The sequence below is a fragment of the Rhinopithecus bieti genome, unplaced genomic scaffold (genome assembly GCF_001698545.2).
Source record: "Rhinopithecus bieti isolate Rb0 unplaced genomic scaffold, ASM169854v2 scaffold_79532, whole genome shotgun sequence".
NCBI lineage: Eukaryota > Metazoa > Chordata > Mammalia > Primates > Cercopithecidae > Rhinopithecus > Rhinopithecus bieti.
This window is the reverse complement of record NW_016830370.1, coordinates 517,281-539,050: the sequence shown is the minus strand read 5'-3', so window position 1 is coordinate 539,050 and position 21,770 is coordinate 517,281. Positions and strand designations below refer to the sequence as shown.

Sequence of the window (21,770 nt, the reverse complement as noted above, 5' to 3'; positions counted from 1 at the left end):
CACATTAGCTCACGCCTGTCATACCAGCACTTTGGGAGGCCAAGGCCGGAGGATCACGTGGGCCCAGGAGTTCAAGGCCGCAGTGAGTCGTGATCGTTCCACTGCACTCAGCCTGGGCAACACAGCCAGACTCTTTCCAATAAAAGAAAATGATCTCAAGTGTACCCTGCAGAGGACACGCAGGGCCAGCATGTGGCCTCCCTGCCACTGAGCCCACCTGGGAGGGTTTCTGAAACTTGTGGCCAAGAGTCTTGTCTGTACCACACAATTCTGCAACTGTCAGTACTAAACATTCCCATGGCCCTCACCCAGTCCAGAATTCTACGTAAGTGAAGGGAGGAAGCCTCCAAAAGCCATGTCAAAGAGGAAGAAGGCTGGGGGTGCGAGTAGGCTGTGCCCTCCCCATTCCTTAGGCCAGAGCTTGACCCCCAAGGCTCCTGAGCGGTCCCAGCCACTCAGCTAATACTGAGCATGGCACACAAAGGCTGCTGGCTGGCAGAAATTACATGCAGCACCCAACCAAACGCACGAGGTGAGTTACGCTTAAACTACACGACAACTGTGCAGCATCGTTTTCATTTTCTGCCCCAATTTACCTTACTAGCAGTAACACCGAGTTCAAGTCAGCCACACAGGGAAGGTGGATTTCCCTGCAGTCAGGGCACGGCAGGCTCCATTTCAAAAGCAACGGCACGCAGAACCCAAAACAAAGAACACACAGCATACACCTGCCCTGGGCATCTCTGACACGGTTGGTGCTCCTGATAATCTGCCTTTTAAAAAAGTGAAGACTAGCCAGGTGGGAAACGGCACACGCCTGTAATTCCAGCTACTCGGGAGGCCGAGGCAGGAAGATCCAGAGCCCAGTTCAAATCTATCCTGAGTAACAGCAAGACCTCGTCTCTTAAAGAAAAAAAAAAAGGAAGATGACAGAACAAATTTGAAGAAATTAGAAAGCTATCTGGTTCCACAGTTCTACCTAAAAACCCATTTACACCACAAGTCCAAATTCCTAAAAGTTAAGAAAACCGTTTTTTCCTAACTCACTTGACAGCAAATCCTAGTCTATCATAACCTCATTTGGGATAAAACCTGACATGAACTGATATGGAGCTAATCGCAGACTTTATCCCACAGTGAGAATATTTAGTCATTTAATTACAGAAACATTAATGTATTCAATTACAGAATACTTTCCCAAGTTCTCTGGGAGTATCCCATGATATACAGGTTATATGCTGCAATGATCATTCTGAAACCTGAAAAATTCTGGAATCATAAACATCTGTACTCAAGGGTTCAGATTACGGGCCATCGCCATGTTCACACAAGACAGCCTGAACTCCCATAGCCTATGTTCTAAGGTTGCTGTCCAGACAAAACTTATTTAAGTATGTTTATACAAAATACTTAATTCAGCTTTCACACCCTGTTTCAGTTCAAAGAGACTTCAAAGAACTTAGGAGGCTGCAGGCCACCTATTAAGCTCACAAGGAGGAAATCTACAACTCCTAATTGCATTGGTTATTTTTATCTCCTGACTCGCCTAGATAGCAAAGGGAAACAAGTTCCTTTGCACAACCTCAGCGGCCGCCCACATTTCCTTGTTCTTCTTCCTGGGTGCTAAGTGACCCACAGGCTTCTTTCTTTACACAAATCTTCCTCTCGGGGCCCCAGTGAGGGTGCAATCTCCATCTCTCAAACCCTGATGCGTGCCATCTTCTGCTTGACTCCTTCCCAGAGGTCACACTGTGTGTACCACCCCAAGGATCCCACTGCCAAGGATCTGTCCCTATGCTGCCTCTGTCTCTCCGCCGCTTGAGCACCGGTCTGAGGTTCCAGAAACCAAGTCCTGTCCACTATGAATTTCTTAAAGAATGAAAATAACCACCTAGTATTTTCAGAATAAATGAGCTAATCTGAGAGAAATCTGTTTCTAACAGATGTGAAAGAGTATCACACTTCAGCCCCCACCTCTGAAAGAAGAGCTTGGAGCTTTCTGACCAAATTGTACCCAAAATCTGTTTGGTTTTGACCACAGCGGAGACCAAGTGTGTGATAACGCTGCAGTCAAAATGTCTCCGCAGACCTTCTGTGATAATCAGAAGTCTGGGATAGTTTCCTGTCTGGTCACAGGGCAGGCACCTGGACAGGCTAACCCTCCAGCCCTGAGAGGTACCACGGAGCTGGTGAGGGTGAGGGCTTTTGTGTCACTTCACTCCCTTGCCCTGTGCCAATGCAGAATAGAGTCACGCTTCCGCACCGAAGTCAACCATGTTTAGCCAACAAACTTTACAGCCAGTGAAACGTGACACACCTCCAGGCACCACTGGACAACAAATGGAAGGAAAATCCACAAGAGAGAAGGGGACTCACTGACACTGGTGATCGATTCCGTGTGAACGGAGAGGACGTTCAGGCAGCTAGAAATGGCACGCAGAGACAAAACTGACTCAAGACTGACTCAAGAGGACTTAAGCCGAGTGATTGTCCACTCTGGAAGTTCTGTATAGGTCGCAACTACTGGCTCTGTTTCCTGTACTACACACAGAATCACACGAGTAGATGTTCACCGGGAAGAGAAACACTGAGGCATTAACAAGAGGAATGGGGATCACTAGACAGAGCCCTGTCTACCCTCAGCCAACCCCCCCACCCCGCAGGCTACGACCGCAACTACCTGCAACACGTGTGCATCCACCTACTGTCAAGTTCCCTGGACTGTAGAAGAATCAGCCCTAACCTCCAAAGTCCAGTCCTGTCCCTGCCTGCTCAATAATCCTAGAAGTCCGGCAAAAGGCCAAGGCTTAAACCCACCTCCTGCACCGCTCACCTCCTGACTCCAGCTGTCGGACTTCTAGCACCCTCCCTTAGCCTCCACTGTAGGCCTCCACCCAAGCTCCCTGCCTGCCACCATCCCCCACCTCACCCTAACATCTTCCCCCACCCACCCTGGGGGGTTCCCCAAGCCCCAGGCCTTGCTCCAACTTGACCCTACTCCCATCACAAGAAAGTACCCCAGCCCCAGCCTCGCCCTCCGCAATCACCGCCCTCAGGCACTGACCTACGGAGCCCCCACTGTGACCCTCGCCTGGCCCTGACCCACGCCCTCGGCAGAGATCCTCCCCTGGCCGACCCTGACCCACAACCCACGCTGGGACCCCTAACCCACGCCCTTCCACTCCAAGCTGACGCTGCCCCCAGCGTCCCGGAGACAACATTCCCCGGCCGCACCCGCGCTGTCGACCCGGGGCCTCACCTTCGGCCAGGACCCGCCGCACCCGCAGCCGCAGCTCGCCCAGTTCCACCGTCTGCCCCACGAAATCACTCTGGTCGCGGCCGGAAGCACCGCCCAGGGAGCCTGGACCCGCCAAGAAGTCGAGCGCCGACTGCAGCAGCGACATGGCGGTGGCTGCGCCGCACTCCGCGGCAGCCGGAGTGGTCGGGCTCGGGCTCCCGCTCACTAGCCGTCCGGGTCAGCTCAGCAACCGCCGGCCCCGAGCTGCACCATCTTCCGCCCCGACGCCGTGACGTACTCACGCGTGAGGACGCGTCGCGTCAGGCGGCGTCGGGGCCCAGCCTTGTCCCCTCCGCCGCGGCCTCACTTCCTGGCTGCGCGCTCAGGCGCGGAGGTCTGACGGAGACAGCGCGTGCGCGGCGTCGCCGAGCTTGTGATGAACTTCCGGTTATCAAGCTCCCGGCCGGGCTGACTCCAGCGGAGGCGCGCGGAGCGGTCGCCGCGGCGATTCCCGCCCAGGTAGTTCAGCGCCCCAGCCCAACTCGCGGTACCGTTCCCCACATGGTCTGTTTTCTGGGAGGCTCCTTCTCAGATGTCTTCGATTTAAGCGCTTCGCCATCCTCTGGGTGGAGTCAGCCTCCCGTTTGCTGTTAGCGCTGCGTTTGCGAATGGGTTCGCGAATTTTTCTCTCAGTTGGCTAAGGAGCAAGGAGTTAGCGTGCTTTAAGCTATCAATAAATACTTGGTTTTTGTCTCATGGAGGTCGGAGTTTCCTGTGACGCTTAGCGACTAAGCTTGGCAGCCCCCTCCCAGCAGCCAGGCAGGCAGTTGGCAAGGGAAACGCTGCTGCTCTGCCTTGTCTTCCGAGCAGAGGGTTAGGGTCTGGGCTGGGGCAGTGACCAATAGTGGGAGCTGTGGGCTAGAAAACCTTCGTCCTGGGCAACCACAACACTGCAGAGACTGCTGTGACCCTCAAGGTTCGTTCGCACCCTGACATTTTCCAAGGCAAAAGCAAGTCCTCATGAACCACTTGGAAGGGTTCATAATGCCCAACCATTTGGAGGTGAAAAGGTGACTTTCCTTCTAGGATAATGAGGAAATGGCTCACCGACAGTGCATTTTTAGTTTTTGGCCCACACAGTATTTGGGGGTTGGGAGTGGGTAGCAGGAGGTGAATTAGTTGCTGTCATTTAAAGACTGATGCCAGGCGCTGTGGCTCACGCCTGTAATCCCAGTACTTTGGGAGGCCGAGGCGGGCGGATCACCTGAGGTCAGGAGTTTCAGACCAGCCTGGTCAACATGGTGAAACCCCGTCTCTACTAAAAATACAAAAATTAGCTGAGCGTGGTGGCGGGTTCCTGTAATCCCAGCTACTCGGGAGACTGAGGCAGGAGAATCGCTTGAACCCAGGAGGCGGGCGCCACTGCACTCCAGCCTGAGACTCCGCCTCAAAAAATCATCATCATCATCATCATCATCATCATCATCATCATCATCATTGAAAGGCCTGAACGTTAAAAACCTAGTTTTCCAGCTTCTGTGGAAAAATCAAACCTGTCAATATTGGACCCCAAATGATGTGTGTTACCAGTTACCTAGAGCGGTCCCTCCAGGTAAGACACAATGGTTTGCCTGACCAGATTGGCTCATGTATGTTACCTGCCTGGTTCCTATAGTCATTTGAGGTTGCAACCCTTTCCATAGAGTTATTTGTTCTCAAACTCAAAAATGGATTCTAAAGCGCAAATCAGCCTTTTAGCCGTCCCAGAAGCTAACATCTGTTATCTTTATCATTAAAAGATAATAGACTCAGCTCATTGGAACACTTATCTATTTTATGGAATGAAGTGTTACATGTAGCCAAATGAGATCTTTAAAAATACATATAACAAAAATAAGCCGGGCGCGGTGTCTCAAGCCTGTAATCCCAGCACTTTGGGAGGCCGAGAAGGGTGGATCACGAGGTCAGGAGATCGAGACCATCCTGGCTAACACTGTGAAACCCCGTCTCCACTAAAAAATACAAAAAACTAGCCGGGTGAGGTGGCGGGTGCCTGTAGTCCCAGCTACTCAGGAGGCTGAGGCAGGAGAATGGCGTGAACCCGGGAGGCGGAGCTTGCAGTGAGCTGAGATCCGGCCACTGCACTCCAGCCCCAGCAACAGAGTGAGACTCCGTCTCAAAAAAAAAAAAAAAAAAAAAAAAAAACCGTAGCAATAGCTTAGCTTATGCACTGATTCATTGCTTGCAACATCCTTTTCTGTAAGTGTTCATTGTAATGGTCCTAAAACATCTTTGTGAAGAATGCACAGTATAATTAACCCCCTTTATTTTGGGATGAGAAAATATGCTCAACAATGCCATTACTTGGCCAGGGTCAACAAGTGATACGGCTAAAATTTAATGCAAGTTCTGGCTTTTCCAGCCAGTGCATTTGTCTGGTGGACTGTGGAATAGAAGGATTGAGAGATTGGGAAAGAATCCCTGCTGGAGACAGACATCTGGGCATCCTCAGCATAGAGGTGGCAGTTGGCTCTAGGAGCTGAAGAGAGGACCAACAGAGATGGCATACTAGACATAAAGAGGTTAGAATCTTAAGAGAATAGACAGCTTGTGGAGAAAGGGCAGCCAGTGAAGGAGGAAGAAAACCAAGAGAGTGTTGTCACAGAGCCAAGGAACGAGGATGTGCAGGGCAGATAATGCAGCTAAGTGTCGAATGCCACTTAAAAGTCAAGTAGAAAAAGAAATGGAAGATACGTGTTGATTTATTCACAACGGATCACTGGTGATCTCACCAAGAATAGCTTCATTGGAGTAACAAGGTGGAAGCTACATATCACCGTAGTAGAGGAATGAAGAGATGATGAGGTAGAGGTGGCAAGTGGAGATAAGACGTTTGTCTGTGGAGGAGAATATGAACAACTTTAGGCCAACAAATTCAGCATCCTTAGCTCTAGAGAGCTAGAAGGATGATGTAGTATTGAGATGTTTTAAGAGGAGAGATTCTTGAGCAGCCTAAAGCTGATGGAAGGGAGAGAAGGTTTGCTGGTACAGAAAAAAGAGGAATAATAAGATAATTCTATCTTAATGAGATATCTTCTGTCTCTTACAACATAGGAGGGGAATGACATCCAAAGCATAGGTAGAGATACTTGCTTTGGACATAGGAAAAGCACCTAGGAAGAAAAATGGGCTGCAGTTGCAGGTGACCTTATGTATTTATTGGAATGAAGGTGAAGGAATTCTCTAATGGGTTCTGTTTTCATTGGGAATGAGGAAAGAAAAGCTTCAACTGAAAGTGAGAGGGGAAGTAGGAATCCCAAGATTTAAGCAGTGTCAAAAAGATCTAAAATAGCTGTTATGAAAAACCTAGCGAATAACTGGAAAGCATGATAGCATTCAAGCACTCATTTGGAGGCCATGAACTTACACTGGCATGACCTAGGATTGACTGGACATTTCTAAACCTTGTCATCACTTTGGAAACCAGAGTCGGACTACTTATCTTACAAATATTTCTGGAGCACCTTTATTTATCGGCGTTGAAGTAGATGCTGTAGTAATACCATCTTAACCCGAATATCTATCTCTGTATCTCATATGAACTCTCGGATGTTTGTTCTGAGATACCACTACGTATATAAACATGTATATATCCAAAACTGAATTTATAGTCTTAATCCCCATACCTGATTTCCAGAATTTCATAGCAAAGAGGATTACAAGAAATTAAGAGGATCATTTTATAATGATGAAGGGATGAATTCATCAAAAAGACTTGATGATCTTAAACATTTATGCACCTAATAACAAAGCTCTGAAATACACAAAGCATAAACTAATAGCTCCAAGGAGAGAGAAATATCACAATTGTAGTTGGAGATTGATGTAGTTGGAGAATATTCTTTTTCAATAAATGGAGAATAAATGGATAGATACCTAGAAAATCACTAAGGATATAGGAGACTTGAACATGACTGTCAGTCAACTTGATCTAATGAATGTTTATGGAACACTCCCCACAATAACAGCAGAATACACAATTTTTCAAGTGCATTAAAACATTAACTGAGCCTGATCATATTCTGGTCTATTAAACAAGTATGTTAACTGACCAGAATGATATTGAATATTAAAGTAGAAATTAGTAACGGATTGGAAAATCCTTTCAATATTTGGAAACTGAATAACTCACTTTCATTTTTTGCGTATTTCTTTAAACTCATTTTTAAACAACTCATGGTGGCCGGGCGCGGTGGCTCACGCCTGTAATCCCAGCACTTTGGGAGGCCGAGGCGGGTGGATCACGAGGTCAGGAGATCGAGACCATCCTGGCTAACACGGTGAAACCCTGTCTCTACTAAAAATGCAAAAAATTAGCTGGGCGTGGTGGTGGGCGCCTGTAGTCCCAGCTACTTGGGAGGCTGAGGCAGGAGAATGGCGTGAACCCTGGAGGCAGAGCTTGCAGTGAGCCAAGATTGCCCCATTGCACTCCAGCCTGGGTGACAGAGCAAGACTCTGTCTCAAAAAAAAAAATAAATAAATAATAAATAAATAAATAAATAAATAATTATGGTCAAAGAAGAAATCAAAAAGGGAAATTAGAAAGTATTTTGAACAAGGGATGAAAATGATAAATGCAGCATTTAAAACTGGTTGGGAGCAGCTAAAACAGTATTAAAAGATAAGATCTCAAATCAGTGGGACCTCAGCAGTCACCTTAAGAAACTAGAAAGTAGGTGGGCACGGGTGGCATCACTTGCAGGCCAAGGCAGCGCTGATCACTTGATGTCAGAAGTCGAGACCAGCCTGGCCCAACATGGTGAAACCCCATCTGTACAAAAATACAAAAATTAGCTGAGTTGGCAGTGCATGCCGTAGTTCCGGCTACTTGGAAGCCTTGAGAGGAGATATCCATGATACCCAGAGACGGTGGAGATTGCAGCCGAGCTGAGACTCTGTCACACACACACCAAAAAATAGAAAAGTAAGAGGAAGTGAAACCCAAGTGAATATAAGAAGGCGGGTAATTAAATATCAGAGTGAATTCAAAAAAATAGAAACAAAGCAATAGGAAAATCAGGGAAACCAAAAAGCTGATTCTTTGAGATTAATTAAAATTGAAAAATCTTTGCCAGATTGAACAAGAAAACGACAAAGAGATGAATTGCCAATAATGAGGAATGAAGAGATGACATCATACTGAAAGGACTAATCAGGGATATTATAAGAACTTTTAGGTGCCAACAAATTCAGCAGCTACCACTAATGAACAAATTCCATGGAAAGCATAAACCACTAAGCTCCATTTAAGAAGAAATTGTGTTGGGCCGGCACAGTGGCTTATGCCTGTAATCCAAGCACTTTGGGAGGCAGGCAGTGTGGATCAAAAGGTCAGGAGATTGAGACCATCCTGGCCAAAATGGTGAAACCCCCGTCTCTACTAAAAAAAACACACAAATTGGCTGTGCATGGTGGGCATCTGCCTGAAATCCCAGCTACTTGGGAGGCTGAGCAGCGAGAATCACTTGAAACCAGGGAGTCGGAGGTTGCGTGGGCCAAGATTGAGGCCACTGCACTCCAATCTGGCGACAGAATGGGACTTTGTCTCAACGAAAACGTATTGTGTGAAAGGATGAAAGAGGTCCTGACATGCATACAGTTAAGGCATTGCAAACAACTTTGCGGTATTAACCATCTTTTTGGTTTTTTTTTCTTTTCTGAGGGATGGGTACCCCGTTCTTTCATGATGTGATTACTACACATTGGCATGTCCTTGTATCAGAACATGTACCCCATGGGGTACTACATACCTACATACCTTACAAAAATTAAAAATTTAAATGCTTTTTTAAAGAAGGAAATAGACAAGTCTAAATAAGCTCTATGTTCTATTTAAAGCAATTGTAATTATAGTTGACAAATCTTCCCTTAAAAGAACTCCACATGTACCCTAGAACTTAAAGTATTAATAAAAAATTAAATAAAATAAAATAAAAAAAAAAAAAGAACAACATTTTGTAAATGTGAAAGCAGATGGACAGGAGGCATCTTGCCAAATGCAAAACCAAAATAGGAAAAAAAAAAAAAAAAAAAAAGAAAAAAAAACCCCAGACTTGGCTGGGCACAGTAGCTCATGCCTGTAATCCCAGTTCTTTGGGAGGCCGAGGCAAGTGGATCACCTGAGATCAGGAGTTCAAGACCAACATGGTGAAACCTCATTTCTACTAAAAATACAAAAATTACCCAGCATGGTGGTAGGTGCCTGTAATCCCAGCTACTTGGGAGGCTGAGTCAGGAGAATCACTTGGACCCAGGACGTAGAGGTTGCAGTAAGCTGAGACTGTGCCACTGCGCTCCAACCTGGACAAGAGCAAAACTCAATCTCAAAAAAAGACTCCAAACTTAGATAGCTTTACTGGGAATTCTACTAAACACTGAAGGAAGAAATAATACCAGTTCTATACAAACTCAGAAAGTTGAAGGAAGGAATTATTTCCCAACTCATGATTCCTAACAGCATTATTCTGATACCAGAACTCCACAAAGACATTACTAGAAAACTACAGGATAATATCTCTTGTGAACATAGACATGAAAATGGATTTAAAATGTTGATTAGCAAATTGAATCCAACACTATATACCAGAAAGGATAATATACCATGACCAAGTGGGATATCCCAAGACGGCAAAGTTGGCTTAGCATTTGAAAGTGTATCAGTGTAATTCATGCTCTTGAGAATGAAAAAACAAAATGGATCATCTCAATAGATACAGAGAAGCATTTGACAGAACCCAACATCCATTACTGATTTAAAAAAAAAACAAAACTCAGCAAACTGGGAGTAAAATGAAACTTCTTCAACAGTAAGGGCATCTGTGAAAAACCTGTAGCTAGCATCATGTGAAATAATAAAAGACTGAATGTTTTCCCCCTAAGACCAGGAACAAGCCAAGGCTGGCTGTCTGATCTCACCACTTCTGTTCAGCATCGTACTAGAAATTCTAGCCAATGTGATGAGGCAAGAAAAAGAGGGCCGAGGCCAGGCACAGTGGCTCACATCTGTAATCCCAGCACTTTGGGAGGCTGAGGCAGGCAGGTCACCTGAGGTCAGGAGTTTGAGATCAGCCTGGCCAACACGGTGAAACCCCGTCTCTACTAAAAACACAAAAATTAGCTGGGCGTGGTAGCACATGCCTGTAATCCCAGCTACTCAGGAGGCTGAGGCAGGAGAATCACTTGAACCTTGGAGGTGGAGGTTGCAGTGAGCTGAGATCGCACCACTGCACTCCATGCTGGACAACAGAGTGAGACTCGGTCTCCAAAAAAAAGAAAAAAAATCAGAATCTATAAAAAGAGCTACTCGTGAGTTTAGCAGGGTTGCAGGATACAAGATAAGTATGCAAAAATCAATTCTATTTCTACATACTAGCAATAAATACTGGAAGTTGAAATTAGAAACATTTACAATAGCATCAAAAAGTCTGAAATACTTGGGATAAATGTGAAAAAAGATGTGCAAGACTTATATGCTGAAAACTACAAAAAATTGCTGAGAGAAATTAAAGCCCATAATCAATGGAGAGAGATGCCATATTCATAAACTGGGAGATTCAACAGTGCAGTTCTCAAATTGACCTGTAGATTCAATGTAAACCAGTCAAATTCCCAGCAGACTATGAGAATTTGACACATAGATTCTAAAATTTACTTGGCTCTGCAAAGGAGCTAGAATAGCCAATACAAGTTTGAACAAGGACAAGACAAAATTGTATGATTTGCGTTACCTAATTTAAACCCTTGAAGCCACAGTAATCAAAACTGGTGGCTGGGTGTAGAGGTATGTGCCTGTAGTCGCAGCAACTCAGCAGGTTGAGGCGGGAGGATCCCTTGAGCCTGGGAGTTCGAATCTAGCCTGGGCAACAGTGTGAAGTTGATACAAAGATAGCTAAGTAGGTAAATAGAAGAGTCCAGAAATTGGCCCACAGGTGTCTATGGTGAATTGATTTTTTATAAAGGTGCAAAAGTAGTTCATTGGAGAAAGAACAATTGTTTCAACAAATTATGGTGGAAAAATTGGATATTCATGTGTTGAGAAAAAGAAACCTTGGGCCGGGTGCAGTGGCTCATGCCTGTAATCCCAGCACTTTGGGAGGCCGAGGTGGGCAGATCACTTGAGGTCAGAAGTTCGAGACCAACCTAACATGGTGAAACCCCATCTCTACTAAAAATACAAAAATTAGCTGGACGTGGGGGTGAGTGCCTGTAATCCCAGCTACTCAGGAGACTGAGGCAGGAGAATTGCTTAAACCCAGGAGGCAGAGGTTGCAGTGAGCTGGGATGCTGCCACTGTACTCCAGCCTGAGCAACAGAGTGAGACTCTGCCTCAAAAAAAAAAAAACAAACGAAAAAAAGGAAACAATCCATACCTAGCATTATACATAAAAGTTAACTCAGAATCGTAAATCTAAATGTGAGATCTACAACTATAAAACTTATGGAAGAAAATCTATGAAATGTTCTGTGAGATTTTTAGCCATGACCCTAAAAGCATGATCCATAAAGGAAACAGATAAACTGGAGTTCATCAACATGAAGAACTATGTAATACACTGTTGAAAATGGCCCATGCGAGCAATCAGTGAATAGATAAACTGATAAGTCCATACTATAGGATCAAAAGATAAACTATCAAGCAACAAGACTTGAAGGAACCTTAAATGCATATTGTTCAATGAAAGAAGCCAATCTGAAAAGGTTCCATACTGTATGATTCTAACTATAGAACATTCTGGAAAAGGCAAAATCGTGAAGACAGTAAAAAGAGCAGTAGGCCGGGCGCAGTGGCTCACACCTGTAATCCCAGCACTTTCAGAGGCCAAGGTGGACAGATCAACTGAGGTCTGGAGTTTGAGACCAGCCTGGCCAACATGTTGAAGCCCCACCTTTACTAAAAATACAAAATTAGCTGGGCGTGGTGGCACATGCCTGTAATCCCAGCTACTCAGGAGGCTGAGACAGGAGAATCACTTGAACCTGGGAGTTGGAGGTTGCATTGAGCTGAGATCGCACTATTGCACTCCAGCCTGGGCAACAAGAATGAAACTAGATCTCAAAAAAAAACAAAAAACAAAAAAACAGTAGTTGCTAGGGGTTCAGGAAGAAAGAGGGAGGGTGGAGCACCAGAGATTTTTAGGGTGTTTAAACTATTCTGTGTGATACTGTTTTGGTGAAAACAAGTCATTTTCCATTTGTCAAAACCCATAGAATACAGCACAGAGTGAAGCCTAATGTAAACTATGGACTTAGGTTAATTGTAATGTATGAATATTCGCTTGTCAATTGTGTCGAATGTGCCACAGTAATGTAAGATGTTAATAATAGGAGAAAGGGGCCGGGCGCGGTGGCTCAAGCCTGTAATCCCAGCACTTTGGGAGGCCGAGACGGGCGGATCACGAGGTCAGGAGATCGAGACCATCCTGGCTACCACAGTAAAACCCCGTCTCTACTAAAAAAAAAATACAAAAAAACTAGCCGGGTAAGGTGGCGGGCGCCTGTAGTCCCAGCTACTTGGGAGGCTGAGGCAGGAGAATGGCGTAAACCCCGGGAGGCGGAGCTTGCAGTGAGCCAAGATCGCGCCACTGCACTCCAGCCTGGGCGACAGAGTGAGACTCCGTCTCAAAAAAATAATAATAATAATAATAATAATAATAGGAGAAAGGGAGGCTGGACACAGTGGCTCACACCTGTAATCCCAACATTTTGGGAGGCCAAGGTGGGTGGATCACAAGGTCAGGAGTTCGAGACCAGCCTGACCAACATGGTGAAACCCCGTCTTTACTAAAAATACAAAAATTAGTGGGGCATGGTGGTGTGTGCCTGTAATCCCAGCTACTCAGGAGGCTGAGGCAGGAGAATCGCTTGAACCCAGGAGTTGGAGGTTGCAGTGAGCCGAGATTGTGCCACTGCACTCCAGCCTGGGTGACAGAGTGAGACTCGGTCTCAAAATAATAATAGTAATAGGAGAAAGGGGAAGGGTATAAAAGAACTCTGCGCCGGGTGCGGTGGCTCACACCTGTAATCCCAACACTTTGGGAGGCCGAGGGGGGCAGATCACAAGGTCAGGAGTTCAAGACCATCATGGCCAACATGGTGAAACCCCATTTCTACTAAACATACAAAATTAGCTGGGCGTTATAACACAGTCACCTGTAATCCCAGCTACTCGGGAGGCTGACGCAGGAGAATCATTTGAACCCGGGAGGCGGAGGTTGCAGTGAGCCGAGATCATGCCACTGCACTCCAGCCTGGGCAACAAGAGTGAAACTCTGTACCTGCTGCTCAATTTTTCTTTTTTTTCTTGAGACGGAGTCTCACTCTGTCACTCAGGCTGGAGTGCAGTGGCATAATCTCGGCTCACTGCAGCGTCTGCCTCCCTGGTTCAAGCAGTAGTCCTGCCTCAAACTCCCAAGTAGCTGGGATTACAGATGCATACCACCACACCCAGCTAAATTTTGTATTTTTAGTGGAGGTGGGGTTTCATGCTGGCCAGGTTGGTTTTGAACTCCTGACATCAGGTGATCTGCCCACCTTGGCCTCCCAAAGTACTGGGATTACAGAGGTGAGCCACCATGACTGGCCTCTGCTCAGTTTTTCTATAAACCTAAAACGGCTTAAAGAAAAAGTCAATTTTGGCCAGGCATGGTGGCTCATGTCTATAATCCCAGCTACTTGGGAGGCCGAGGCAGGAGAATTGCTTGAGCCCAGCCTGGACCACACAGACCCCACGTTTTTATAAAAAAGGAAAAAAAAAAAAAGCATATTTTGTCAAACTCAGTGTCATGAAATGATTTTCTCCAGCATTATCTTCTAAGAGTTTTGTAGTTTTAACTCTTACATTTATGTTATTGATCCATTTCAAGTTAATTTTTGTATGTGTATTAGGTTGAGTCCGAATTCATTCTTTTGCATGTGGATATTCAGTTGTCCCAACACCATTTGTGAAAAATACTTTTCTTTTCCCATTGAGTGGTCTCAGCATCCTTGTCAAAATCAGTTAACCATAAATGTAGGGGTTTATTTCTGAACTGTATTCCATTGGTCTGTGTCTTTATGCTGTCTTGACTGCTGTAGCTTTGTACTAAGTTTTGAAATCAGGAAGTGTGAGTGCTCCCAATTTTGTTCTTTTTCAAGATTATTTTGGCTATTATAGGTTCCTTGAATTTTCTTTTCTTTTCTTTTTTCTTTTTGAGACAGAGTCTCACTCTGTCACCCAGGATGGAGTACAGTGGTGTGATCTCAGGTCACCGCAACCTTCGCCTCCCAAATTCAAGCGATTCTCTTGCTTCAGCCTCCTGAGTAGCTGGGACTACAGGCACACACCACCACGTCCAGCTAATTTTTGTATTTTTAGTAGAGATGAGGTTTTGCCATGTTGGCCAGGCTGGTCTCAAACCCTGCTCACCTCAGGTGACCCACCTGCCTCTGCCTCCCAAAATGCTAGGATTACAGGTGTGAGCCACTGCACCCAGCGAAAATTCAGAACTTCTGTTCTCCTAAAGACTGGTAAGAGAGTGAAAAGACAAGCCACAGACTGCAAGAAAATATTTCCAAATTATATATCTTGCAGGATTTTTAACTAGAATATAAAGAACTCTCAAAACTCAATAACATTACAAACAACTCAGTAAACGAGCAAAGATTCTAAGACACTTCACTGTGAAAGCTCTATAGATGAAAGATGCCTAATTAGTCAATAGAGAAATAGCAAATTAAAACCACAGTGAGACACCCCTACACAAGTTATTAGAACAACTAAAATAAATTAATTGAATCATTGATTTTTATTGCTTTTTTTTTTCCATAGACGGAGTCTTACTCTGTTGCCCAGGCTGGAGTGTAGTGGCACAATCTCGGCTCACTGCAACCTCCATTTTCTGGGATCGAGCAATTCTCCTGCCTCAGCCTCCCAAGTAGCTGGGATTAAAAGCGCCCACCACCATGCCTGGCTATTTTTTGTGTGTGTTTTTAGTAGAGATCAGGTTTCACCATGTTGGCCAGGCTGGTCTCAAACTCCTGACCTTGTGATCTGTGGAGTCTCACTCTGTGAGACTGCCAATTTTGCCTTTTTTAGAATGTTGTATAAACAGAATCGCACCCTACAGAGATTTTGAGTCTAGCTTCTTTCGAGACCCGTTTGTGGTGCTGGGAGTATCAGTAACACACTTCTTTGGTTGCTGTGTGGTAATTTCACTGCATGGACACACCTCAGTTTGTGGATCCACTCACCAGCTGAAAAACATGTGTATTGTTTCATTTTGCACAATTATGAATAAAGCCATTGTATATAAACATTTGCACACAGGCACTTGTGTAAACATGTTTTCATGACTTTTGGGTAAATGCCTTGGAGCGGTTTTGCCGGGCCGTATCATAAGGACACGTTTACTTCATGAGAAACCGCCAGATGATTTGCCGAGGCGGCTGCACCACCTGCATTCCCACCAGCGGGGCATGAGACCTGCACTTGCTCATCTCCTCTGGTACTCAGTTTGGCACGGCTTGGAAAAATAATTCACTGGGCGTGGTGGCTCACGCCTGTAATCTTGGCACTTTGGGAGGCCGAGGTGGGCAGATCACCTGAGGTCAGGAGTTTGAGATCAGCCTGACCATGGTGAAACCCCATCTCTACTAAAAATACAAAAATTAGCCAGGCGCAGTGGCACGCACCTGTAATCCCAGCACTTTGGGAGGCCGAGGCAGGCGGATCACTTGAGGTCAGGAGTTTGAGACCAGCCTGACCAACATACTGAAACCCCATCTCTACCAATACAAAAATTAGCTGGGCATGGTGGCAGGTGCCTGTAATCCCAGCTACTTGGGAGGCTGAGGCACAAGAATCGCTTGAACCCAGGAGGCAGAGGTTGCAGTGAGCTGCGATCGTGCCACTGCACTCCAGCCTGGGCAACAGAGCGAGACTGTCTCAAAAAAATTAATTAATTAAATAAATAAATGAAGCAAAATTACAGTAACAGAAAACAGATCAGTGATTGCAGGGCTTGGGGTTGGGGAAGCTTGAACACAAAGATGCTGTTTGAGGCTAGAACAGTTTGCTGGATCGTGGCTAGCTGTGGTTACATGCCTGTGTGCATTCTAGGTGAGAAATCTCCTGGGCGTAGAGCGAAAGCCCCCACGTGCTCCCCGCCCTTCCCTGCCTGGGTCCATGCAGTGCTGTCTGGAAGTTGGCGAACATTGTTCTTATTTGTGGTTTTCATTTCTTACCGTATATGTGTGTATAATTAAGAAGATAGATGGTGGTTGTATGTGTCCGTTGTTTCCATAAATGGTATAACAGTATGTTTTTGCAACTTGATTTTTTTGTTTTAACATTTTGTTTTATAGTTTTATACTTGTAGATCTGTTTTAACGTTCTGATAGTTTACGTCATGGTTTGATGATTTCTCCCTTACTAGTCAGAATGTGTTTTAGTTTTATTGTTAAAACACACCAGGCTGGCTCGGTGGCTCTCGCCTGTAATCCAAGCACTTTGGGAGGCTGAGGCAAGGAGATTGCTTGAGCCCAGGAGTTCAAGATCAGCCTGGGCAACATGATGAAACCCCGTCTCTACGAAAAATACAAAAATTAGCCAGGCATGGTGGTGCACGCTTGTGGTCCCAGCAACACAGGAGGCTGAGGTGGGAGGATCACTTGAGCCTAGGAGGTTGAGGCTATAGTGAGCCTTGATTATGCCACTGCCCTCCAGCCTGGGCAACAGACTGAGACCCTGTCTCAAAAAGAAAAAAAGAAAAACTACATGTTGCCTCAGTGCAGACCCTAGGCAGCCTTTCATGGCAGTGAGACTTCCTGGAATGGACCCTTGGAGGACGTGGCACTGCACCTCACTAACCGTTGCTAAACTGTCACTGAAGCACACATGTGCGTTTACATGCCTGCCTCGGTTTCTGTTTCCCCAGGTCCCCGCCATCTGTCTCCTCACTCTACTCACTCCCCGCCGTTCATTCCTGCCTCAGTTTCCGTTTCCCCAGGTCCCTGCCTTCTCTCTCCCCGCTGTTTGTTCCTGCCTCGGTTTCTGTTTTCCCCGCGTCTTTGCAGTCCTGTTATCTCACTCCCCGCTGTCCCCGCCGTTCACTCCAGCCTCGGTTTCTGTTTTCCCTAGGTCCCTGCCCTCCCCATCACCTCACTCCTGCCGGCACCGCCCTCCCACCCCCCGACACCCGGCCTCTCACCATTTCATTTGCACCTCCCGGATCTCCCTGATTGCTGGTGAAGTGGATTGTCTTGTGTGTTTGTTTTGCCCAGCTGGAAACTGCGGTGAGCCTCCTCCATTCTCTGGGGTGGGCTTTCCTTGTTTTTGTGCATCTCGCCTTGGTGTAAGCAGCACATCCCTTTTCCCGCGGACCCTCTAGCTGGCCACGCATTCCAGCCCCCTGATGCCCTTGGCCAAGTAAACAGCTTCAGAGTAAAACCTGGGGGCCCTGCCTTGTCACCTCCCACTGGTGCTGGGGGCTCTCCCCAACACCCTTCCTGAAGAGGCCTCCTCCCCTTAAATGGTGGAGAGCCGGGCCTGTCCTCCTTCCCGGGTACCACTCTCTTGGACCACCCCCACATTTCCAAGTAGTACAGAAATTACTTCTGCTTCTAACACTGCTCGATCAGAGGAACATGTGAAGGCTGCATCTCCAGCCTGACTCCTTCCATCCCCAGAGCTCCCCTGCCCTGAGACAGCCTCGGTGCCTCTGCTGTGTCCCGGGAAACCAGCCCGAAGCAAGCACGCACTGTCCCTCAGGAATGTGCTCTGACCCACCTTCTTCACCAGAGGAAGGACCAGGTGGGCTCTCCCTTCTCCGTCACCCCCCACCGTGGCCCCTGATACTCTTAGGAGCTGGTTTCCCACACGCTCTGTGTCTCCTGGGATGCCAGACCTCTGTCACCCCTCTCCTGGGTCATAGCAGCCCTTCTGACTGGCATCCTTGACACACTCTGCCCTCTTCCCTGCTCCAGGGGCGCCTGGCCTCAGGTGGGGCTCAGCCAACATGGAGCCCTCTGGCCCTATCCTCTGTTTGGGGAACTCATCTCAGTGTGCCCAGCCTCCACCTCGGGTACAGGGTGAAATCCACAGTTCCTGGTTGGCACAAGGCTGCCCAGCACCGTGCACCATGGCGCCTGCAGCCACAACTCAGTTCTGTCTCCGTGAGGCGCTGGGATCTCTTCTGTCCAGAGCACTCTCCACCTGGCATCTCGTTCATCTTCCCAGACGCATCTCTGATGTTAAAAATGCCTGGGGAGTGCTATGCTGGGCCACAGCTGTGGCATGTGCCAAGTGTGCGCCCAACCCAGGCTCCCACAGGCGGACTGGAGTGCCTGCCCTGGTGCTAAGTTTGGCTTCGTATGGCTACAGACGAAGGGCCTTGGTTTCCCCAAAGGTCACCAAGGGAGAGTGCAGCCCCTGTAGGAAACAGCCCCAGGCACGCATGCACGGGCACCGAGACCACGGGAGAGCTCTCGGGAGAGGGCAGCCCCTGTGGGAAACAGACAGACCCAGGCACGCGTGCACGGTGCCGAGACCAAGGGAGAGTGTGGCCCCTGTAGGAAACAGACAGCCCCAGGCATGCGTGCACGGTGCCAAGACCAAGGGAGAGGTCTCGGGAGAGGGCAGCCCCTGTGGGAAACAGACAGCCCCAGGCACACATGCACGGTGCTGAGACCAAGGGAGAGTGTGGCCCCTGTGGGAAACAGACAGCCCCAGGCACGAGTGCACGGGCAAGGGCCCCGCAGGGCGCTGTGTTCCTCTTCCACGTTTAGGTCGGCCATGGGGTCGGCGATCTCAGTGCCTTTGCTTGTCTCTCCCGTTCCCTGAGGAGAAACTGAGGCCTGGTTCACCCAGATCAGTGTTCACCAGTAACAGGGCTGGGCATGGCGTCTGTTGTTGGCCTCTCAGCCTGGAGGCTGGAAATTTGAGGGGCACCTGGGAGAGGACAGAGCAGCATGGACCCTTCCCCTGCTCAGCAGCGGCCAAGCCCCCCATACCAGTCCCTGTCCCTGCACCAGGGCTGAGGCTGCATGGCCGATCCCCAGGAGCACGCCACAGGCACACTCAGACCTGCCTTTCCTCCCAGGCTCCTGTGACCGCCAGGCAGCGTCTCCACCATGTCCCAGCCCCAGACCCCAGAGCAGGCACTGGACACACTGGGGGACTGCCCCCCGGGCAGAAGAGACGAGGACGCTGGGGAGGGGATCCAGTGCTCCCAACGCATGCTGAGCTTCAGTGACGCCCTGCTGTCCATCATCGCCACCGTCATGGTCTGTATGGGGCCCCTGCTCAGGCCTGCCCCACCCCAAGCCCCTCAAGGCACTGCCCAGCCCACCTCAGACCTGTCCAGGTCTTGCCAGCAGCCTTGGGTCCCCCATCTCCTCAGGCAGCTTGGGGGGCCCAGCGCTGCCTTGGAGTCCCCAATACCACCACACCCAGCCCAACCAGCGTCTCTTGCTTCCTTCTGTCTCTCTGCCCCCTCCAGATCCTGCCTGTGACCCACACGGAGATCTCCCCGGAACAGGTAACAGGGCAGGCTGTGCTCTGCGTGGTGTGGCCCTGAGAAGACCCAGGGTCCCTGAAGCCCGACCTGGCACAGGGAGCTGACCCTGCACCCCTCAAAGCTTCTGAGGCTTAGGAGGCAGAGGCGGGAGGCGGGGGCCTCCTTAAAAAGGGAGAGGGTCAGCAAGTCCTGCTCAGCCCGTGCCCACCCCGGCAGAGGTCCTGGCTTCCTGGGAGGGCAGGAGACTGGGCTCCTAGGGCTCTGTTTCTGAGCTCAGTGGACAAAGGCAGCGCCCTGGAAGTGAGCCAGAGGATAGGTTGGAAGAGGAAGGTTCCGGGCTGCCCCAGCAGGCCCCTTACGTAGCTGCTGTGAGTAAACAGGGCCAATGTCCTGCCTCAGCAGGGACACTCCCACCCTGGCTGCTCCTGCAGGCCTGGAGGTGAGCGGAAAGGGTTTACAAGCAGAGTTTCCGCTTACAGCTGCCTGGACTATTTCTGAGCTAAAGAGCAACACAACATCTTAGAAGGGGAATGACTGGAGGGCATCTGGGGCGCACACCTGCCTGGCTCGGTGTCCTCATGACAGGGTCGTGCGGCCCAAGCCTCATGGGTGCGTGAGGCACAGCAGTGACCACATAGCCCTTCCTGGGCCAGTACTGAGGTTGGGGCTCCAGTCCTGACTCGTGAGCTGAGCCTGGGGAACGCTGGGAAGTCATGGGAGCTGCTTAGAGTTCGGCTTTCTCAGCCATGTGAAGGGGATGACGAGACTTTTCATAGGGTTTTCACGAGAAGTAGAAACGCAGATGGTGCCTGGCCCAGTCTGCAGGCACCAGCAGACAGCAAGCAGCACAGGCACTGGGACCCCGGGGCCGCTCCTGCCCTCCCTAGGGGGCAGCGGCTCAGGAAAGCTGCGTCCCCACCGAGGCCCATGGGGTGGGGACGTGGCCTTGGCTGAGTCTTGAGGTACTGGCCTTGGCTGCCCCTTTCAGAATGGGGTTGCTGAGGTACAGCCGCATCCACCTGCGATGCCCATGCCGGAGGGCACGTGACAGTGAAGGGCCCGGGCGGTTGAAAATAAACACTCATGAGCCTGAACCTGCTCTGACCTCTTTGCAGCCAGGGCACCTTTCTGGGACTGTGACGTTTACTGCCCTGTCTTCCCTCTGTCATCCTAACCGGATCACAGGGAGGGTCTGAGCCTCAGAAAGTCCTGGAGAGTCAAAAGCTCATTCAGAGAACACATTTATGGGATGAGGGAAAGGCCTGATGTGTGTCCCGGGGAAGGTGCTAGAAAAGCAGACACCTCCCTCCTCGTGAGGAGATGGGAGCTCCTGAGGCTGTGCTCACTCTGATGAAAAATAAAAGACAGTTGTAACTTTGAAAACCAATGATTCGAAAAGCTAGATGGAACTCAATAAAGAAGTGACTGAAATACTAAGTTGCTGACCCAGAGACCTGCCTGCAAGTGAAGAACCAAGGGAAATAGTAAAGTGCTCAGTGTTCTGTGTGGAGCATTCGTGGGGACAGCATGAAAACCTCAGGGCTGGAGGGTGAGGGCCTTGTGTCGAGTGTGGCGCGGCCCCCAGTGCCTCCATGCTGACCACAGCCCCCAGGGCGGGCCACCTGTGGGGTCCCTTGCAGCTTCCAGAGACCCTTTCCCGTGGCTGCTTTGGAATTGCCAGCTAGGCAGTGCCAGGTGTGACCCTTCTGTGCCATCAACCTGTGTGTCCCTCTAAAGTCCACACGCCGGACACCGCACAGGGACGGCGTTGTGGGGCAGAGCCTTTTGGAGGTGACGCGGTTATGATGGCAGAGCCTCATGGATGACATTTGTGACCTGGTGCTTTTGCCCTCCTGTCTCTTCCCACATGCAGACACCCAGAGGGCACCATCCCCGAGGTGGGGTCCTCAGCAGACACTGAGCCCCTTAAAAGCTGACCCCCAGCGGGAACACAGCCCATAGAACTCTCCGGAGTGCAC

General features: G+C 48.7%; 2 protein-coding genes across 7 annotated transcripts in view; one reads left to right on the top strand and one right to left on the bottom strand.

Moving 5' to 3' along the window:
- GAK (cyclin G associated kinase) overlaps positions 1 to 3,602 on the bottom strand; it is an 83,530-nt gene extending 79,928 nt beyond the window's left edge. For both annotated transcript variants that reach the window (XM_017865410.1, XM_017865411.1), the window contains exon 1: positions 3,260 to 3,602. In XM_017865410.1, the coding sequence (XP_017720899.1) occupies positions 3,260 to 3,404 (145 nt within the window). In that variant the 5' untranslated portion in view covers positions 3,405 to 3,602. The remainder of the gene's footprint in view (positions 1 to 3,259) is intronic.
- A 1-nt stretch (position 3,603) lies between these two features.
- Positions 3,604 to 21,770, top strand: part of TMEM175 (transmembrane protein 175) — a 34,355-nt gene continuing 16,188 nt past the window's right edge. The window contains exons 1-5 of one of the 5 annotated variants that reach the window (XM_017865412.1): positions 3,678 to 3,757; positions 17,415 to 17,569; positions 17,963 to 18,086; positions 19,375 to 19,558; positions 19,774 to 19,812. In XM_017865412.1, the coding sequence (XP_017720901.1) occupies positions 19,406 to 19,558; positions 19,774 to 19,812 (192 nt within the window). In that variant the 5' untranslated portion in view covers positions 3,678 to 3,757; positions 17,415 to 17,569; positions 17,963 to 18,086; positions 19,375 to 19,405. Of the gene's footprint in view, positions 3,758 to 4,673; positions 4,851 to 17,414; positions 17,570 to 17,962; positions 18,087 to 19,374; positions 19,559 to 19,773; positions 19,813 to 21,770 lie in introns of those variants that run through there. The other 4 variants (XM_017865413.1, XM_017865416.1, XM_017865417.1 and 1 more) reach the window with 4 other exon arrangements.